The sequence below is a fragment of the Eucalyptus grandis genome, chromosome 9, assembly GCF_016545825.1.
Source record: "Eucalyptus grandis isolate ANBG69807.140 chromosome 9, ASM1654582v1, whole genome shotgun sequence".
Classification (NCBI taxonomy): Eukaryota; Viridiplantae; Streptophyta; class Magnoliopsida; order Myrtales; family Myrtaceae; genus Eucalyptus; species Eucalyptus grandis.
This window is the reverse complement of record NC_052620.1, coordinates 32,607,368-32,628,458: the sequence shown is the minus strand read 5'-3', so window position 1 is coordinate 32,628,458 and position 21,091 is coordinate 32,607,368. Positions and strand designations below refer to the sequence as shown.

At 40.0% G+C, this 21,091-nt stretch overlaps 2 protein-coding genes and 1 non-coding gene across 3 annotated transcripts; 1 reads left to right on the top strand and 2 right to left on the bottom strand.

Annotated features, from left to right (window-relative positions):
- Positions 1-1,470: 1,470 nt before the first annotated feature.
- LOC104419354 lies at positions 1,471-3,214 on the bottom strand. The gene is made up of 2 exons (XR_005546425.1): positions 2,422-3,214; positions 1,471-2,296 (listed from the first exon to the last, which is right to left on the bottom strand). It is a non-coding gene; the product is annotated as an uncharacterized protein At3g28850 (transcript).
- Positions 3,215-7,450: 4,236 nt separating this feature from the next.
- Positions 7,451-9,279, top strand: LOC104419353 (homeobox-leucine zipper protein ATHB-20). The gene is made up of 2 exons (XM_010030991.3): positions 7,451-8,173; positions 8,790-9,279. The coding sequence occupies exons 1-2, from the start codon at positions 7,655-7,657 to the stop codon at positions 9,147-9,149; spliced, it is 879 nt and encodes a 292-aa protein (XP_010029293.2). The 5' UTR covers positions 7,451-7,654; the 3' UTR covers positions 9,150-9,279.
- A 5,069-nt stretch (positions 9,280-14,348) lies between these two features.
- Positions 14,349-15,541, bottom strand: LOC104440297 (MDIS1-interacting receptor like kinase 2). The gene is made up of 2 exons (XM_010053242.3): positions 14,908-15,541; positions 14,349-14,716 (listed from the first exon to the last, which is right to left on the bottom strand). The coding sequence occupies exons 1-2, from the start codon at positions 15,539-15,541 to the stop codon at positions 14,349-14,351; spliced, it is 1,002 nt and encodes a 333-aa protein (XP_010051544.2).
- Between the last annotated feature and the right edge of the window lie 5,550 nt (positions 15,542-21,091).

Below are 21,091 nucleotides of genomic sequence, written 5' to 3'. Positions count from 1 at the left end.
TTCATGGACAAGAATCTGAGTAGATCCTTAAACTGCTCCCCCAAGCCTGTGTGGGGTTAACCACCGGGTATGGAAGTTTATCCTAGGGATCTTCCCTCAAAACCTAAGGAACAAGCCGGGCTCCCAGCAATGAAGAGAATAGGGGAAACGAAGCCCCTGGGTCGGCCGAGCCGGAACATGGACAATGAAAACTTACATGGAAATTTCTGAAAATGATTTATACTTCTTAAAAATCACTAACCCGAGTCCTCATCATCTCCATCGCTCGAACTCTGGCATCTTAGAAACCGAACCTGAGACCCGAGGGCCGACTCGATTCACTGGATCATGACTTCCAGGGTAATCAGTTGGCCGTCCCGTTTCTCGAAGAGTCAACTACATCAATTCGGATCAGGGTTGGTCCGCGACTTTCAATTTCGTATAAGGAACAGTCTATACTTCTCAACAGTGTCATATCTAACATGAGTTTAATAACATATCCTTGATTTCATTCTTCCTAACTCTGCTTTTTTTTTTCTTTCCTTCCCAGGCATGTTGAACTCATAAAGTATTTTGCCGGGTCCAAGCTCGATCCTGCAGATGTGCTCTGCACCACGAAAGACTTTCTCCATTAAATTAACGAATGAAAATGCTTCCACTTGCTGGTGCCCATCATTCATTTTTTGCTGAGGTAGAAGGATCTTCTCGTGAAGTGTAAAAAGGAATATAGTCCGAGAGCAACCTAGAATTTACCCTCTGGTGGAAATTAGGGAAGCTAGTGTTCAGTGGAAGCTTCTCTGATGTAGGTGGAGGAAAGACGGCATCACAATCTGCTAGGAAACTGCATAATTTGTCGCATCTCTTACTGAGGTTAATTTGTATCTTTGATGATGTTCTCTTCGAATTTAACCTGGATCATATGAACATCTTACACGTACGCATCAAGCAATTTTTTCCTAGTTATTCAATGAAGGAAGACGCAGTGATCTTGTGGTAAAATTGGTGAGCCATATGGATAAAATGTTCGTAAATTCATGGTAGAGTTGACAAATTTACGGTATTGATAAGAAAAACAAACGAAAGTTGATTTTTTAAAATAAAAGCAAATGAACGTTGATAAGTAATTCGCATGAGGATTGGTAACAAAAAAACCGTAGGTAATTTAATAAGATAAAAAGTTGTTAAGTTACTCAAAATATCATTGGTAAATTTTATATGAGAACCGATAAATTTAAGGCATTGGTAAGGATGACAAATAAAAGTTGGTAAAAGATAAAAAAAAAAAAAAAAATGGGTAATTTGTAAACTATTCAAAAATTTAGTAATTTCATGAAATTATCAATAAATTATCAAAACTAAGTTATCCTCAAATCAGGTGATCAATAATTCTTTTTTATGAAAATTTTGACATTCACAAATTTTACCAGAAATTTACCGACATGAAAGTGGAAAAGTTGAATCCTTGGCTTTACTAAGGTTGTTCTCATGCTCTTGTAAATAAAAGAGGCTCTTCTCATGTCATTCAAGCCAAATAACAACAGACTATACACAAACAAAAAGCAACTCACAAAAGATCACTCAGCAAAATGCAGAAACCAATGTAAGCAAAAAAGACTGATCTTTGCCACTTTAAAGATCAATAACAACAAATCGGACACCGGATGAGGCCGTTCTCATTACAATCCGGGCACTGCCGAAACCCGAAGTAATCGCCCTCGCCTTCTTCTTCCGTGCTGTAATCGTCTTCATCGCGGTCGCAGAGAACCTTACAACTCCCGAAGCACGTCTTGCATGGCACGAACCTTATGTCCCCACAGGCCTCACAAATCCCATCACCACCGCCGCCGATGAGACGGCGATCATGGACCTTTTCACAGTTCTCCAATACTTTCTCGAGCCGTCCTTCCTCGTGCAATCTCCGGATTTCCTCAGCCCCACCAATGCACTTGCTACCGACAAACACCCTCGGCAATCCTGCCCCGCCAAACCAGCCTCCCAAAAGCTCCTTCAGTTCTTCCTTGAACCCAGAATGCAGTGACACATCTCGCTCATCGACCCGGACACCAACTGCTTTTAGTATCATCCGCACATCGCAAGAGTCTTCATAGGTCTTCCTCACACCCCGAAGGCTTGTATAGTAGATGATCGCCATCTCTTTCCTACGCAGAAAAGACTTACCGTCATCTGCCAATACGAAATTCTCCCGGTCAGCTTCTGTCACATCCAGTGGCTTGCCACTGCATGCTATTAAAGATCCATTTTGATCGTTTGATGGATGTATATGGAATGGATGAGTAAGTGAGAGCTTTTCAAGGGACTTCTTGAAGTTGGATATGGCTTCTTCATCAGAGACAACCTCTGAGGCGCTTGATTGAGAGCAACGATTGGCTCCTTTGAGCAGGCGTCTTCGAATCTCGATGTTGCAGGATGACCAGGCCGCACCGATTGATGGATCGGGCCATTGAAAGAGAAACTCTTGAAGTAAATAGGCGACTGAAAAGGACTAACATCTTCGAGGCCCTCCATCAACTCCCATGTGTTGATCGTCTCTGGATCTCCAGGAGGAGTCCTAACTGGAGTTTTAGAAGTACCTTTGGTATTTTCTCCTCAATCATATCAGACCAAGTCTTGGCCTCCTCGACTAGTGCCGCCGGAAATTCATCCCCTACTTTTCCAGTGTTGCCGTATTCGCCACGGGGCCTGAAATCACCGCCCTTGGCAAAGAATTTCTCATTGAACTCTTGAACGTCTACGTGAGAGATATCGAGATCGAGAGAGCCTAACGTGGAGGACGTGAGAGCAACAACATGGCAACCATCTCTTTTGTTTCGCGGTGGGTGGTGGATTCGCGTGGAGTAGCTTCGAGTCAAGGGCACCGGCGACGAATATGGAACCCCGCAGTGATGGCAACGCTTCGACTTGGAGTTTGCACAGCCCATCAATGCGAACTGACGTTACAGAGCCGAAGAGAAAAACATAAATGGATAAGAGTTTCCCCTACTCGAGGAGAAAGCAACAAGCATCCGAGATAGGACTTCAGAATGTTTTCAGAGCCTTAAATCATTGAGAAGAAGCACCAACTTCTTTCGCCCCCTACAAATTTCAAACCTAAAGTAGGAGATGGAGTAGAAACAGAGAAAATGAATAAGCACTCCCCCAGAAAATATTTTTTTGCTGATCTCTCCATGATTATTGTTCTTACCAGTTCACGGCGACGATTAAAGAGCCAAACTTGTCCACGTTACTCTCCCTGTCTGTTTCATAGTTATCCTGTCTATCAACTTCAGTTCGATCACCTTTAAAATAATTGATCTGCGCCACCCATTAGTTAACGTCGTGTTAGATGGTACGATATCATAGGTCTGTCAGTGTCAAATTATTCTCAACGCACATCGGGTTTAGGCGTGCGCCTTCGCCAAATCTACTTGTCTAAAGAAGGAAAATGTAGCTTGTCATTGACATTATACGGAGTCTTCTTTTGCTCATGAAATTGTCAAAAGTCGGCAAATACAGTCTTGACATGAAGTAAATGCATCGGATTGTCTCTTAAGGCTACCCTAAAATCCCGAATTTTAATGAACCGATTTGATCGAGTGGAGAGTTTTCTACTGGAAGAAAAATAAAAAACGATTCCAGACTTGTACAGGAATGACAGCAAGATTTACTCACTTTACATCTGCGACAGCAAAACGTTGGCACGGGTCAAAATTTGGACTAGGATCGCGGCTTGAGTTGGTGGCTTTTCTTTAGAATTCTGGTTCTCTCCTGAAGCAGAAGGTTTATGTTCGTGGCCACCACCAACTCGCAGGAGATGGATCACACGAATATGGGTCGGTGGGTTAAGAATTAGGACCTTTCATTGAAGAAACAGTCTAAAGAACAATAATGCAACCAAAATATAAAGAAAAGGAGCAGAGAGAATGATGAGAGCTTTTATGCTGCTAGCCTATTTCTGGGCTTCAGATCCACATGGATCTAGAACTCAACACCACCTTGATGCATACCCCTTTCAAGATTGGGCTCTTGGGCCTGATGGCCTGGGTACATATTTCAGGCAGGGATTTAAATTAGAGTTGATCATCGACCTGTGCTCTCGGATTAGGCCTAAATTGTTACCAAAGCCAATCCATGATCCGTCGAGTAAAAGGTATTCAGCACATTTCGGATTGGATGGGCTTGGCTCGAACTCTGCAGGACAAGGCTTTCTACCAAAATGTCATTGTATAGGCCCGTCCAACCCAGCCTTCCATCCCCTTGCGACGACACCCCATGATTAGGTCTGCATCGAAAAGCTTCATCTCACCGTCCAAAAGCTGGGAAAATGGCCATTCCAACATGGTGGTCTGCTACATATTCGAGACTGCTTGTTGACAAAAGGAAGATAATCCCATCATGACAACAGACAAGAAAGATGCATGACCTGCACCACCACTACAAACTTTTTCTGTTTTTCCACCGCTCTTTTCTTTTCCTTCTTCCCAATTTGAGGAACGTGTACCAAGTCTACCAGCTACACCTAGGCATTGGCTTGTGGCAGCTACCTACCTGCGACTCTATCTAGACGGCCTATTCCAATCATGTGAACATTGATAACTATATGTGTCGCAGACATTACAGCATGTCCTTTTTATGAATCTTTCACGGCGCATGACAATCTAAATGGAAAGTTTACAACATTTGGCCAGACAGTTTCCCTTCTTCACGATATATCCCGAACGCTCTAACCATTAGATATCATGATTGAGATGCAAAGTCAAGCATCCTATGGTCCTATGAGGAAAAAAAATCATCGCTAGTGACGGCCTCACTTAGCATACAAATTACTACGTATCGACAACTAGCTAGTTCATCATTGACATATTGGTGGGAGTAAAAAAAACTTTTACACTAGCGGTGTATATATTACAAATTGTTTAAAATTAGAGAAAACTTTCACATTCCTACAAGAAAGCATCTCACATCCACTTTCCTTACCAAACGAGATCTCTAATGATCTCGAGTACGATACCCTCTTGACATAAAACTCCAACTTTTGCGGTCCCTTTCAAACTTAGACAAATCGGAAGTCAAGGAATAATTAATTGTATGTAGTGTATAACTACTCAACATTCGATTAAGAAAGTCTACTAAATTGGGGGAGAAAATCAGATGCAACCTCTGAACAAGATCACAACTTGGGAGAGAGAGTGAGAGGCACATGGAAGTGCATGTGGAGATTGAGGAAGATTCAGAGAGCGCTCAATTAACAATTACAATAATAATAAGATAATGATAAGCAACAAGGAATATAACATGGATCCAACCCTATTTCCAAGGGGGAGAGAGAGAGAGAGAGAGAAAAGTGCATGTGGGCAGCTTTTGTTGCTAGGTCAGAGGGAAATTTTCAGTAGGGTCCATCAATTCCCTTATGCCTCCTCAGTGCTGCACAAATACACAAGACATTTCTCCATCAACTCCCTTACAAGTACTTGCAATGGAAAAAGTGAAAAATGAAAAATAAATAAAGCAAAAGTGGTCTCTCTCTTTCTCCATCCATCCAATGGACAACCAAGAGATTACATGTCCCGTAAAATGTTTCTGCTATGGTCCTGTCTCAAATTGGGTTAAAGGTTTTTGACAAAAAAAGATTGTGTTAAAGGTTCAATAGGGAGAGCCCTTTCATAGCTACACATTTAATAAACACAAACGTGGCCGAACCTTTTTAAGTTCTAACCAAGTAATTTTCTTTTAATATTTCTGTAATTAAGGAATGGACTTGTGTGTAATTCGCTACATAGGTTTGATTTTCCATACTAATAAGTATAATAAACTCTATATCTAAAATATCCATATGGGTTTCAACTTACTTCTTATTTGATCCACAATGTTAATTAGGGGGAATATTTCCTTTGTCATAGAAACAAAAAGAAGAATAGGCATGACATGTATATACGAGTAGATCTACTAGTTTGGATATGAAATCACTTTCGTTTTGTCACTGTCGCACTTGCTGCATTATATATTATATGAAATGAAATGGTAATGAGAAAGTTTGGACCTCAGGGTGTTCTAATCCACCACATCTGTTGTAGTACATTTGTATGGGATGACCTGGACACAATGTGCATGGATTCTACACTAGATTCAGTTCAGAAAACATTAGGTGGGAAAACCCCTAACTGTTTCAGATCGCACAATCGCACCATAATAGCAATCATTAAGCATCGGATTGGCCAAGCTTGCCTGCATCCCAGGAAGACAAGTTAACAAAGACTCCACCAACGGATGTCACAGGATGAGGTTACAGTGTTATTGTCTTTCCTTTTTCTTTTTCCTCCCCATTTTCACACTAATAGAATAGTACATGGAAAAACCCTCCTACAACATAAATTAATACAGCAGTACGTTGCGATATATACTATATATGTAATCGAACTGCTCCAGCACTTGCCAGACTCGCACCAATAAAAAAACTACAAAAAATGAATATAAAAGTGCAAGGTCCACGATAGATGAATCTTCATAGAATGGCTAAAAAGACATCCATTGTGATCGTCCATTATCAATGCGGTGGCCTGTCCTCGGGTTCCGCGACTTTCGTGCATGATGTCAAATTTCCTCGTCACGCATGGGCTGAGTAGAACTTTGATTGCACTAAATATAAAGAGGAATATATATATGTATATATATTATCTATGTAGTTTATAATGTGTGTAAGATGATGTTCAGAAACTTCTGTGACGTCATCTTGTGCGTTTTGTACAGGGTTACTGTGGTATGTTTGGCTGGATCAGGAAGCAAAAGAAAATTTAATTCGAGCAGCTTTAGTCCTTGCTGTCTCGTTAAAAGTGAAGATGAGAATTAAGTTCAAATGGGCAGCGCGTATGGTCTTCTTACTTTGTTCAATTTGAAGATCTACATGTATAAATTGAGAGACAATTTTCTGTTTCCCCATTTTGCTTCGGAATGAATAAAGAGTTACCCTGTAGTTCTGTACACACAACTCTTGGGTACAATTTCAAATATCAAAAGCATTTGATGTGGAATTGCCATAATGGAGATATCCCCCGTGAAGGGATAAAAGATTTGTAAAAGAAAATCCTTAGTAGATTAGAGTTTTGAGAATGAAGTCAAATCAAAATTAAAAGAGCAAGTATCTACGCTATCTTTACTGTTATCGACGTTCATGACTACAAATTTCGAAGATTCAAGAATGCTTATTTTCAATTTGTGAATTTGGGTGAATGGGACTGTAGGGATAGGAATCGATCTTCCTTTCTATTACCTAACAACTGCAAAATCGATAAAGGGAAGACTAGGAAAAGAAGATGGAACTGATGTCGGGGGGATGGGTCCAAGGAGCCCCACCCAGTAGAATATGAACACAACCTCTCCTTCACCTTGTCATCAACCTCAGAATCGCTGTCACTCGCACAGTCCTCCTTCTCTCCGCCCAGACCACCGCCCCCATCGCCTTCCCAAGCTCCTCTCTCTCTCTCTCTCTCTCTCTCCATGAAAGTGAGTGTCGCCCACACACCCTCATCAATACATAAAATATTCGTTGAAAAATACAATATTGATGTTTCCTATTAAATGCCCTGAAAGAAACAAGATCCAAAACTCCACCGATCTTTCATGACATTTCTCCCAAACCCCACCACCCAAGAAGCGCGCGCACACAGACAGACACCAACACATGGCCTTCCCACCACCATCGGCATCCTCAGCTGCTAGTTTCATGTTCCAAGCCCACCACCATCGCCACCAAGAGGATCCGCTCCCTTCGATCATCCCGCTGAACCACAGCAACGGCGACGTTGTCAACAATGTGCCTTTCTTGATGAAGAGGTCCATGTCCTTCTCAGGGGCCGACCACAACCAGAGATCGTGCGGGGGCGGCGACGACGACGACCTGTCGGATGATGGGTCGCAGCTTCTTCTGGGGGAGAGGAAGAAGAGGCTGAGCTTGGAGCAAGTGAAGGCGCTCGAGAAGAGCTTCGAGATCGGGAACAAGCTCGAGCCCGAGAGGAAGATCCAGCTCGCGAGGGCGCTCGGCCTCCAGCCGAGGCAGATCGCCATCTGGTTCCAGAACCGGCGGGCTCGCTGGAAGACCAAGCAGCTGGAGAGGGACTACGAGGTGTTGAAGAAGCAGTTCGAGGTCCTGAAGGCTGAAAATGATGCTCTTCATGCCCAGAATGAGAAGCTTCACGCCGAGGTAAGAAGAGAGATGTGATTAATCAATTACTTCTAGTTTTCATGTGTTGTCTGTCTTGCCGCTTGAGTATGTCTGTTTTGGTTTTTCTTTTTGATCAGAAGAGAACCAGAAAAAACGACAATCTTTGAGACTAGTACTCACTACACATCTCTAGTCTCTATAATTCTTCAATTTAGGAATAATGCAGAGAACTGAACATACTAAAAAAAACTTTGCCTATCCATTTAGTCCTCTCGGATAATCCCTTCATAGATCACTCAGTGACACGAGACAATTATTTCATGGATTTTTATTTTAGATGACATAGGTAAAACGAGTTACTTTAAAGGCAATCGATGTTGTACATAACATGTAAAAATTGCTAATTAATACTAGATACAGAAGACTCAGAACTCGTATTAATTTCCCTATTTGTGATAGAAATCCTACTTTATTAGTTGAATGCTAGAGGAGATTAGTTCTATCTGAAGATATCCCAATAGTTGAGTTCAATGCAATTTTCTTGCTAGTTGATAACTTCTCAAGGCGACTCCAGTTGCTTTTCTTTGATTATCGTGGCATCTGCAAATACAATATACTTCTAACTAACTTTTTAAGTCCAAAACCAATGGTGCAGCTATTGGTTCTCAAAGGAAGGGACACAAATGAAGCACCCAGCAACCTCAAGAAGGAAATTGAGAGGTCATATTGGAGCAATGGGAGCGAGAACAGTTCCGATATCAACTTAGATATTTCGAGAACATCAGTTATGAACAGCCCTGTATCATCTTCACAGTTCACCAACAAGCACCACTTCACCTCATCGAGGCCCTCGGTCATGGCTCAACAACTCCATGGCTCAACCAGATCAGATCTGCAATGCTTTAAGATTGACCACCAAAATATTCAAGAGGAAAGCTTCTGTAACATGTTCAACAATGGGATGGAAGACCAGCATGGCTTTTGGCCATGGGCTGAGCAGCAACATTTCAATTGACCAATGCACATTTTAAGCAAAAGGGTAAGGGAAAAAAAGAAACAAAACCAGTCCCATTGTGCAGATATTATTTTCGATTCTGCTTGAGAAGATCCTTAAGAAGATTAATGCATCTGATGTTTCCTGCTAATTATATGTCATTGTTAAAATATTTCAATACACGTTGTTCATTTTTTGAGTGTATAGAATTGAATTTACACTGGTTCAGTTTCAGCTGGTGGAAGGAAACAAGATTAATTGTCAAGAGTTGATAATCTCGGAAAGATCCACTTGTCTTCCATATTCCTCTAAATTATGATGCATTTGTTGGTTGTACCATGAATAAAAATTGCAAACCCTAATAAATTCACAAAATGTGTGGACTCTTTGGTTACATGCATGTGCCGGTAGTGGGTTCCTGCTCTGGCAAGTAGCATGGGCCTTGAAATTAAAAATAAAAAAAATGGATCTCTTGTCAGAGCTTTCAGATTTGAAAGGCTACTTGATGCTTTGGAATCATGAATAGTTTAATTAAATCTGGAAACAGGCCTAGCGGAAATGCTTTGAAGAAGCTTCCTGTGATAGGATCGAAAGAGTGGCCGTGTTCCTGATCGTGTCCGGGGGATTAACAATGAAAATAATCCGGTTCTCATTTTTAAATAAACATAGTAAAATAGAAGGCATAAAAGTTGGACGGTAGATTATGGAGCACACATTCCTAAAAACGACAGTGCCAAATGTTCTGATCATGATCATTGCTTTCATACTAAGGTCGTCCTATTGACAGAATCATCTGCGAGGTTTATATGAAATATAGTACCATCAATTATTAAAGCTAAGTGGATATATGATGCTTTGAGTCTAGACAAGTTGAAATCCATTATCATCCGTAATCATGATCAACTCGAACAATGATGGGTCGGATCTAGATAATTGTTTCACTGTTTGGAGGAAACATAAAGTTTTATGGGGACAGAGAAGAAACATATGGTTCTATTGTCTTGAACTTCCATTCACGTGACCTTCTGTCAAAACTCCATAGTTCCCCACAATCCTCCACAAGAATCACGCACATGTCCTTCTTCCTGGAAGAGTTTTTAACTTGTATATATAGCCACAAAAAGTACAGACAACTTGAGCAATAACCTAGCTTTTCCCAACCCAGCCAAGTAAAAAGAAGAAAAAGGAAAAAGAAAAACCTAACCTTTCCAAAGATACCAGGTGAGAAATGCATTTTGATCTATAAGAAAAATAGATAATTGGCACCAAAGTGAGTGCCATATAAAAGTCTTGATATTTTGTATTGTCATTGTCTCTTTTTCTCCTCATCGGACTTCCAATAACTCTTTTTCACCTACATTGTAATTACTGAATTTCCTTGCGGACGTTTTCAAATTAGAATTCAACTCATATTCTCATTTTTTGCTATATTCACCGATAGGATAATGATTCTTGATCAGAATGATGAAAGACTTGGTCTTCACCTACTATTGATATTGTCAACATGACTGGGACAGAAACAGAAGTAAAGTCTCGGGAGGAGTTAAAAAAATAAAAGACAAGCAACTCAATATTAAGTTCTAGGTAAGTGTACGTGTAATTTGTGATTATTTCCTCGATCAGTTCCGTTCTAGGAAAAAGAAGGCCTTTTCATATTAATTTGGCTTAAAGCAGTGGCGTTTCAACTTTTATATGAATTATTTCGCAGAGGGCCGTATAATTCGGGAACTGTATAATATGTAACGTCATGCAAAAGAATTTAAGAAACCGATCGAAATTAATGATGTTGATGATCCAGAAACTTGAAACTTAAATCAAATCATTACAAGTATCAAATCAAATCATCAACTCAATGAAAGAAGGAAATTTCAACGTCTTTTCTTTTCCATTCATCATATGTATGGATGACTCAAATCTTGCTTAAAGTAGACAGAGTTCAATGTGTATTTATCCGAAAGCCATAGAGACAAATTGCATTTGCCATTGACTGATGTAAGCAAATAAAAAGCATTCAAAATGTAAAAGGAAATGTCAGCAGAAAAACGATCAACAAAGGAATTAAGTTTGTCGTTATGAAACAAAGCTCATTATTAGGTTTACAGTTAGTTTAAAATATTCTTTTACATTCATCTTTGGATGAGTGACATGTATGTTTGGAATTGATTTTGTAATTGAATTCTTCTACTTGTCAATCATTCAAAGATGAATGTATAAATTATATTTCACACCAGCAGTAAACCTATAAAAGTTTGAGAAAAAAAAAATTGAATGCAAGCAAATTTTTTCTTTATTTTACATTAGTGTGGAAAAATAATGAGTAAACTATGAATAAAATCGAGGTTGGGTTAAGATGCACATAATAACCATTTTATATCTATTTCAGAATTATTTTTCTATTCCAGACTTGTTTCTGGAACATAAATCTGTTTGCTAAAACTATTTCATTTTTCTATTTATTTTTTTACGCCAAAATAAGTTTAGAATAGAAATTAGAAATACAATTTTTTTACTTTTTATTTCTAAAATAGAAATAAGAAATAAAACTCTTCTCATTGTTTGTCTTTGCTACTAGCCGGTCGCCCATTTGTTGCCATCGGTCGCTGTTTTTGATGTATGTTGTCGCGACTCCTTGGCCGCCGCTCGGGAGGAAGAACTTTTGTTTTGTTATCAAATGCGTACTTTTGCTTAGAAACTCATCCAAGAATAGAAATAGAAAAATCTATTTCTCTTCCATAAATCAATGTATGACCAGAATAGTTATCGATTTGTGCCTTTAGTGGTTAGAGGGATGAGTATATAAGTGTGGATTAGACATATGGCACAGGTTTGTTTCTCCATATCCTAAAGGAAAACATTTCCATGTAGATATTACATGTTCAGATTTTGGCTCACATCTTAGCAGGACTATGAGATTGGCGATATATTTCATTGATTTGCAGTTTACTTACTTAAAGTGGGCTTTCTTAAAAATTATTGAAAAAAATTATGAACCGAGGAGGAGGAGGAGCTGAAATTGAGGCTTTCTTTGGGTTGAAATAAGTAAATATACAAAGAACAGCTTAGAAGATGGGCTTTGCTAGAATGGGCTTTGGTATTGGAGTTTTTAACTTGGCTGGAAAATCTTTTTCAGTTGGGCTAGGGTCATTTTCCTTATTACAATATCTGAGAAAAAATTGGATCTGCAACAAAACGAACGATTCACAAGCGAAGGATACCACAATGGAGTGAGTCTCAAGAGGAAGTGTTCTGCAGAATCAGCACATCATAGCGAAGCTTCGGCCCCTCCATCGAGAGATTGTACCGCTTGCTTGAGAATCTGCAAATTTCACACAGACGATTCAATCAGAACTTAAACCAGAAAGCATATGTTGCATGGAACATGTGCACATTCATCAAGAAGTCAAGGTCCTTTGTGGACAGGATGCAGTTCAAGTGTCAAGAGGAGTCGAGGTCTTTGTCGTTTAACGCGTTGATTTTGGGACCATCAGAACTAAGATGATGACAGACATCTACCGGGTCTTTTGGGGTTTCCTGATTTTCTGGACCACTTCGTGTTACTTGGTTCATGAGAAGACATGGTCTTTATGGACTTTTTGGTGATGTTCGGCCTTGAAATTATGAGCTATACCCATCCTTTATAGAACCATTTACATTACAGAAAATACGTATGGGGTACTCGTGTTTTGAATAGGGTCAAGCGTGGGTCTCATTATCTTGATACATTGCTTATTGATCATGCATTTTAATCTTATTGGAAAGACGAAAAATAAAGGGATTTCCTATATAAACTGCTTCTCACTCCTATAGCATAGTATGCAGAAAGTTTAACATGTGTCAAATATTATTTCTCTACATTTTACGTCCTTGCAGAATCACAATGCTACACTAGGTACAATTCTACTATGCCGTACTAAAAAAAAAAAAAATGACGGATGTTTTCCATATTAGTAGAATTTTAAAAGAGTTGGTAAGTGCAAAAAAAAAAAAAAAAAAAAACTGGATGGCTAGTCAATGTTATGTATCCTGTTTCATATGCATTGTCTTCTTTTGGACCAAAAAATACGAAATTCTCCATTCTTATTATTATAATGTATAATATAACTGGATTTGGCAATAGATGAAAATTCCTCTTTGTCATTGTTATATACACAGTGATATTTCCTACGTGATCGATAATTATTGCAATTTTGAAAGAAAATAATAATAATCTTTAAAGAAATATTTAGCAGGAAGAGTTACCTTCCTGATTTTCAACATCAAAACTCATCACAACTAATGGCATTGAATGGGAAGAGCACTTAGGAAATGGAAGGATTCTAGTTGGAAGCAAGATGAATGAAGAATGTGAGAAAACTTCTCATTGCGAGAACAATGAATAACATCTTTTTAATTACAAATCCAAGTGGCACTCATTAAGGACAGTACTAGAATACTTTGCAATGACATATATATGGAGAAATAATGTAGTTTCTAGGAATGGATTTGCAATATGATTATTCGTTCCTGTTACGATGGAAAGGTATACATCGCCGATAATCAGAGAAGCTGAATTTCATAATTGTAAAGTGGCTGTTAGCCCCTTTGTCGTAAATTTCATGGTTGTTTAATAGTGATTTAATTAGGATTTCAATTGGATTATGTTTGGAAGTAGGACACGTTCAAGAAGGCAAGGTCTTGGACGAGTACACAATCCCAAAGTCTGTAAGGCCAACGAGTTTCATTTTCATGTACATGGGTTGTCTACACACTCAAGAGAAGTCTTGGTCTTCTGTTGTTTATGTGATGTCTGATCTTTAGCCAATGTGAAGGAAACGTCAATTTCGAAATTTTCCGTGTTCAACTGAAGAGAAATGATCTTGCAAATACGTAGTGAATGTCCTTAACAAGCCAAACATTCACGGTTACAACAATTATCACTTATCATGCATTCTGATCTTACTAAAAGGACGAAAATAAATGACTGCCAGATAAATGCTTCTCACTCCTTAGTAATTGCTGCCGAGGAAGATTTTAGCCTAGCTGTTATTAAAAAAAGGTTTGACATGACTTAAAATTGTACAAGCCGCATACCTCATGTCCTCAACCACGTTCACCAATTTGCAGCATCATTTTATCAATCAAGTCTTCACTTGTAGGAATTTTATTTGCTGCTGTTGGGACAAGTACTTCATGGTCCTCTCTCTTCCTGAAGGCTTGACGAAGTTTCTTTGATCCCCCTTCTCACCACACTCCTTGACTATTTTCTTGGAGCTGCGCAAGTGAGATTGAATTGAAGGGCCTGGACAGCTCTGGTTTTGGAGCTAGAAAAGCTTCAGACACTTGTTTCATTGTGGGTCGCTTCTTTGGATCATTATTTAAGCAAGCAAGTGCTAGAAAAACTATCAGAATGATACTTCTTGCGATAGAATTCTCTTTAGGGATTGACAAGCGTGGGTCTAATAATTGATGTGGCATAATATCTTCTTTGAAAAGTGTTGATAGTATTAAAATGATCTTACTGGGATGCTCTCCCATTATTGTTTCCATTGCTACCACTCCAAAGCTATATATGTCGCATTTTTCATTGACAACTAAAGTGTAAGCAAGCTCTGAAAAACAGAAAAGGAAGTTCACAAATTAAATGAAGCTTGTAACTAAGTTCTCAATGTTAGCTAATGCACTGTCAAATGATAAAATTATAAGCATGATGGAGCATTAATCGTGCTGTTTAGCACATGGGGTAAGCATGATATGCCTCTGGTAATAAGATTGTAGAAAAGAGTGGAGGATTGTTGCTCACCTGGTGCTATATATCCACAAGTGCCCACGACATTTGCTGTGAGATTAGATGAGAAATTAGGTTCAATAAGTCTTGCCGTGCCAAAATCTGAAAGGAAAGCTTGCATTTTGTTGTCGAGCAAAATGTTGTTGCTAGATATGTCTCGATGAACAATTGGTCGAGCGCAATCATGGTGCAGGTATGACAAGGCATATGCCATGTCCCAGACAATATTGATTCTTTTAGACCAAATCAATTCCACCGCTTCCACATCATCTCTTAAGGCATAGAACAGACTCCCCCTTTCCATGTACTCATAGACCAAGAACATGCATCGCTTGTGTAAGCAGAAACCATGGAGCTTGATTATGCTTCTATGTCGTACTTCTGTCAAGTGTTTCACTTCATTTCGGAAGCTCTTGTCAAAAGATGGGTCCTCTGCTTCAAGACGGTGAAGTTTCTTCAATGCGACAATTTTCTCATTGGGCAATTGTGCTTCGTAAACACTATCGTAACCGCCAGTCCCGATGCAATATTTGATGTCAAAAACTTCCTTTGCATTGATTATGTCTTCATATGCTATTCTCCCATCATAATTCCATATTGACAAGAAATCTCCATTTTTGTTTAATGTCTCTAATTCAATGCTCTTCATTGTATGTCGAAATATGAAGCAAGACCCAAGAACTAAAAATGAAACGAATGGTATAGCCATAAGTGGTATAAGTGCCATCATAAGCGCAACCCTAGACATTGTTCCAGAACCATCAATCTTTCCCAATCCTTCATTGCCTTTGAAAGCTCCATAATTAACATTGGCTAGAGTATCCGGAATTTTTCCTATGAGATGATTGTTTGACAAGTCGATGTAACTTAAGTTAAAAAGCATTTTAAAATTGGGAATTGAACCGTGAAGAGAGTTGTTCCGAAGATTGAGAAAGTTTAACATGACCAAACTCTCGAATTCATGAGGAATTTTTCCGAAAAAGTAGTTAAAGCTCAAATCTAAATGAGTGAGACTCTTTAGATCTTTTATTTTCAATGGAATGGTGCAATCGAATTTGTTCTCATGTAAATCTAGAACTGTCAAGCTGGTTAAATGGGCTAAAGATGAAAGGATATAGCAAGAGAAGTAGTTTGAGCTCAAATCTAGAAGAGTGAGACTCTTCAAATCTCCTATATCCAATGGAAAGGCACAGTCGAATCGATTTTCATGTAAATCTAGAATCATCAAACTGGTTAAATAGGCCAGAGATGGAGGGATGGGGGCAAGTGAAGTTGTTTGAGCTCAAATTTAGAAGAGTGAGGCTCTTCAGATCTCCTATATCCAATGGAATGGCACAGTTGAATCGATTTTCATGTAAATCTAGAATCGTCAAACTAGTTAAATGGGCCAGAGATGGAGGGATGGGGGCAAGTGAAGTGGTTTGAGCTCAAATCTAGAAGAGTGAGTCTCTTCAGATCTCCTATATCCAATGGAATGGCACAGTTAAATCGATTTTCATGTAAATCTAGAATCGTCAAATTGGTTAAATGGGCCAAAGATGGAGGGATAGGGCAAGTGAAGTGGTTTGAGCTCAAATCTAGAAGAGTGAGACTCTTCAAATCTCTTATATCCAATAGAATGGCACAGTTGAAATGATTATCATGTGAATCTAGAAATGATTATCATGTGAATCTAGAAATGATTATCATGTAAATCTAGAACAATCAAACTTTTTAAATTGGCCAAAGATGGAGGGATTGGGCAAGTGAAGGAGTTTGAGTGCAGCCTTAACTCAGTCAAGCTCTTCAAATTAGGGGTGAGCGGTTCCCGGTTTCTTACAGGTTCCGCTTAGAACCTAGAACCTACTCTCGGGTATAGGTTTCTCATTTTTTGGAACTTAGAACCTTTCCGTCAAAACCAAAAACCCGGAACCTATCCTGTCACAGGTTCCGGGGCCGGTTCCAAGTTCAAACAGGTTCTCTTTCTTTTTTTTTTTTCTTTTTAGTTAAAAAATGGAAATGAATGCATCAATAATAAACAAACTTGTCATTCATCACCCGCACGTTTCTATCAAATGATGTAGTGGGAAAAATTGTGCATTCCCTGCTATCCTACTAACTTTATGCAGGTGGCATACCTGGGAAAACTTGTTTAAATCAGCAAAAGACTCATAGCTCATGCTTTGATGCAGCTTCTAACAAAGCGTCTTCAAGTTCCCAAAGATTTTTGCCAAAGTTAGCAAGCTTGTACTTGTCTTTGCGCCATTATCAGCAAGCTTCAGATCATCCTGGCATAAAAAATTCAGAAAACAGAGATTTTAGCCTCTGAAGGAGCAATATGTGAACTTACTTAGCAATGTGATTTCATTCACACTTTATAATTAATGGGATAATAAGTTATATTTTGCAGGTATGTGAGTGCATCCAGGGAATGTGCGGTGGGATACATGTCGAGATAGAAAAATAAGCAAGAGAAATCTGGTTCTTACAAAGACGCATCATCAACCGGTGGAAGCTCTCTCAAGAAATTGAGTATGCTGTTGCCGATCCTAAAATTAAGAGAGAAAGGCACTGAATTTATGATCAAAATCCATATACCATTATATATTTCTTTTAGCAAAAGAGTAAATGACTGGATAAATCTGAGAAAGGGATAGACTTTAAATGGCATTCCTAGAACAAGCTTTGTAGCAAGAAAATGGCAGAAATTTTCTGGGGCCTGCACTAACAAATTCTTGATGAAGACCACTTCAACAAAACTTACAACATACTTGCATCCTCCCCCACCGAGAGAGAGAGAGAGAGAGAGAGAGAGAGAGAGAGAGAGAGAGAGAGAGAGAGAGAGAGAGAGAGAGAGAGAGAGAGAGAGAGAGAGAGAGAGAGAAGAAAAGTACACCCAATTGAAAATGTTCTCAAATATTTTCTGTTTTGTGAAAGTTGAAACAATACCTTCAACTCGATTCAAGGAGACAGAGACATGAGAACGGAACTATCATGGTGGAGGACACCTCCGTAATCCACCTCCTCGCCCTACTCCCATGTTAAGTATGGTTGTTAGAAAATGGAACTATCTAAAATTTTATGGCCAATGTCATTTTCAAGTTGATGACCAACCTCCTTTTGCATTGGCAATTAACCCGATCGTTGCTGGAAGTCAAAATAATGTTTGTGCTTTTTCTCAAATGGTGCCTGATGGTAATTAGAAATAAAGACAGGGCGAATAAGAATCCCAAAATGGTCGACTAATGCAGAATGATACAATAAACTAAATTAAAAACCTACCACCCCTTCGGTTCAAGCTCGCCGCTCTCATACCGAGATTTGCTAGCCTTCTATAGGGATCTATCTCTTCTTCAGTGGTTCAAGAAGAGAGACTCGATTGTATCACCTAAACCATCCCGCATTAAAATGTTCCATGAACTTCAAGGTCTAATTAGGGTATAAGGAGCGTTTCAAATATCACTAGCAATGGCCCGTTATGCGCAGTCCACCAAAAACAAAATGACTCCAATCATTCAAAAATATAAATGAAAACATAATTTTGCAAAGCATTTTAAACCACCCAATCACTGAATTGTAGTGTGATACATCTAGATCAACAGGGGTTCTAATCATGTTTAGGACAGTTGCATCGAGCTAGTAGGTGTAAAGGAGACCTGAAGAAGGGTTCCAATGCCAATTGCAGACTTCATGCGTCCATCTTCACCTTCTCTAACTTCAGTTGAGGGCTTCGGGGCACGGCGAAGGCAGAGTGGTGGCGTTGTGGGCTTTGGGGCATGGCGAAGGCAGAGTTGTGGCGTCGCGGGCTTCGGGGCACAGCGAAGGCAAAGCAGCGGCGTCGCAGGCTACAGGTGAGGCGTGGCGAAGGTAGTAGCGGGCAGAGCAGTAGCAACGTTGATGCGGGCTGCAGGTGAGGCGAGGCACGGCTGGGATGCTACTTGGTGGCGTCGAGCAGAGGGTGAAGAGAGAACAGAGCGCAGAGTGTCGAGAGACAAAGTGAGATTGAGTGTTGTGAGAGTAATTTGGGGCACGGCGAAGGCAGAGCGGCGGCGGTCGTGGCTCAACCCACGGCCAAGGGGGAAGAGCTCGGTTCGGGCGGAGGTGGTGACGGTTTGGAGCAACGATGGCCCAGACGGCCGAGCGAGCGGCAGCAAGAGGCGGTGACGGTGGCTTGGGACAGCGGCGGTGCCTCACGGCGGCACGACGACGAGATAGGTCATCGGGCTCAACGGCGAGATAGCTCGTCGGGCTCAACGGCAAGACGGCTCGTCGGACGAGCGGTGGGTGGGGGGGTTCGGTGGCCAAGAGGTGGTGGTGAGTAGGGCGTGGGGCGGCGGTGTGGTGGTGGGTGAAGCAAAGAGCGGCCGGCGAGAGGAAGGAAGGAAGGAAGGAAGGAAGAAGAAGAAGAAGGGGGGTTTTGGCCGAGAGAGGGGGAAAGAGGAGAGAGAGAGAGAGAGAGAGAGAGAGAAAAAGAAAGGGAAAAAGGGGGAAGATTGAACAGAAGGGGGAAACGACGTGGAGGGGAATAAGGGTTTTTTTTTTTTTTTTTTTTTAACTTGGCCGGTTCCGGTTCCTCCGGTTTTGGTTCCTATGGGAACCGGAATCGAACCTGAACAGCCGGTTCCCAAAAAAGAGAATCGGAACCGGAACCGGCCCCCTTAGAACCGGGAACCACGCTCACCCCTACTTCAAATTACCCATTTTGATGGGATAGATCCATTGAAGATGTTACCTTGCAAATAGAGATGAGTCAAATTCCTCAAATTGGCTAGAGTTGAAGGGATTGTGCCATAAAGCCAATTGGAACTAAGATCTAGGTGGATTAGCCTCTTCAAATTTCCCAATTCAGAAGGGATAGGACTATCCATTTGGTTGTTATGAATGTCAATAACTTCTAACATGGTGAGGTTTTGGAGACAAAGAGGTAACTCACTTGTTAGGTAATTGTGGGACAAGTTGAGGTGTCTAAACTTTGGTAGTGCACATAATTGAAAGGGAATGATACCGGAGAGCTGATTATGTGGCAACCAAAGAGTGGTGACATTCAGGAGCAGAGAGTAATTCATGTTGCTCAAATTAATGAAGGAGTTGTCTTGTTGTGGTAGGTTTATTCTGATGATGCTTCTAGAAACGTCGCATAGAATGCCAGGCCATATGCAATATGACAAGGAAGTATTGCTCATAATGCGATGAGACCACCACCCACTGTGAAGCAAAGCATCTGCCTCCGTTTTGGTGGCAAGGGTAGGGAAGTTGTGGAAGAGAGCTAGCGTGATAACGATCCATGTAGCTGCAATCACCAGCCGATGAACATGCAAGCCCACGGGTTTACTTACAAGATTTAAATGAATCAGATAAAATATCTTCATGCTTGAGAGAGAGAGAGAGAGAGGTTCTCTTCTTTTGCTGGGAAATGAAGAGCCTGAGTTTGTTGTGAAATATAAAAGTGGAGAGCAATTCAACATAAGTACGGGATTATCATGTGGGGCTCCGTGGTTTTGGTGCGAATCCAATTCTCACTTCACATTGCACTTTTCTGTGTTTGAATCTTGCCGTGTAACATATGCATACTTTAGTTTGGTATCCAAAGAGGGGTGTAACGACTTCGCATATGATAATAAAGAATGATTGTTTGAAATAGGACTCTGTGATCAAAATAATTAGATCATGAGTTTCGTGTTAATCATATCATTTTGTTTTAAATCCTTGAATTATTGGCTAAGTGATTAAACATTTAATTTACATACCACGATTTATGTCGCAACGTCTCCAATTTTAAAGAATCTTGTCCACCATTATGTGGATGGAGCCTTATCACATACATGTGACCAAGTAAATTGTATGCATTCGTTACATTTGTTTGAGTCAGACGGTCCAGATACTTTGTATTGTAAAACAAAAGCCTTATAACTTATTTTAGACTACCTTCAAGATTTTCGGGTTTGTGGTAGCAAGTCAATCACCCTTATTCCATGAGCTAATAATTTTTTGATTTCTCGATGTAAACAAAATTAGCTCTTATATCCATGAACTACTCTAACTAGCTTGATAGAAGTTAAATTTCAAGTTCAATCTACAAATTCACGCTGTATTAGTAGGAGGCCATGCAAAATAAAATTAGCGATAGCTGCTAATATGGATAAAATCTTGAGTCAGTGTCGTGACATCACTCGATGCTTCACACCATCGCTTACTTTGATAAAATTGGATAGTATAAAGA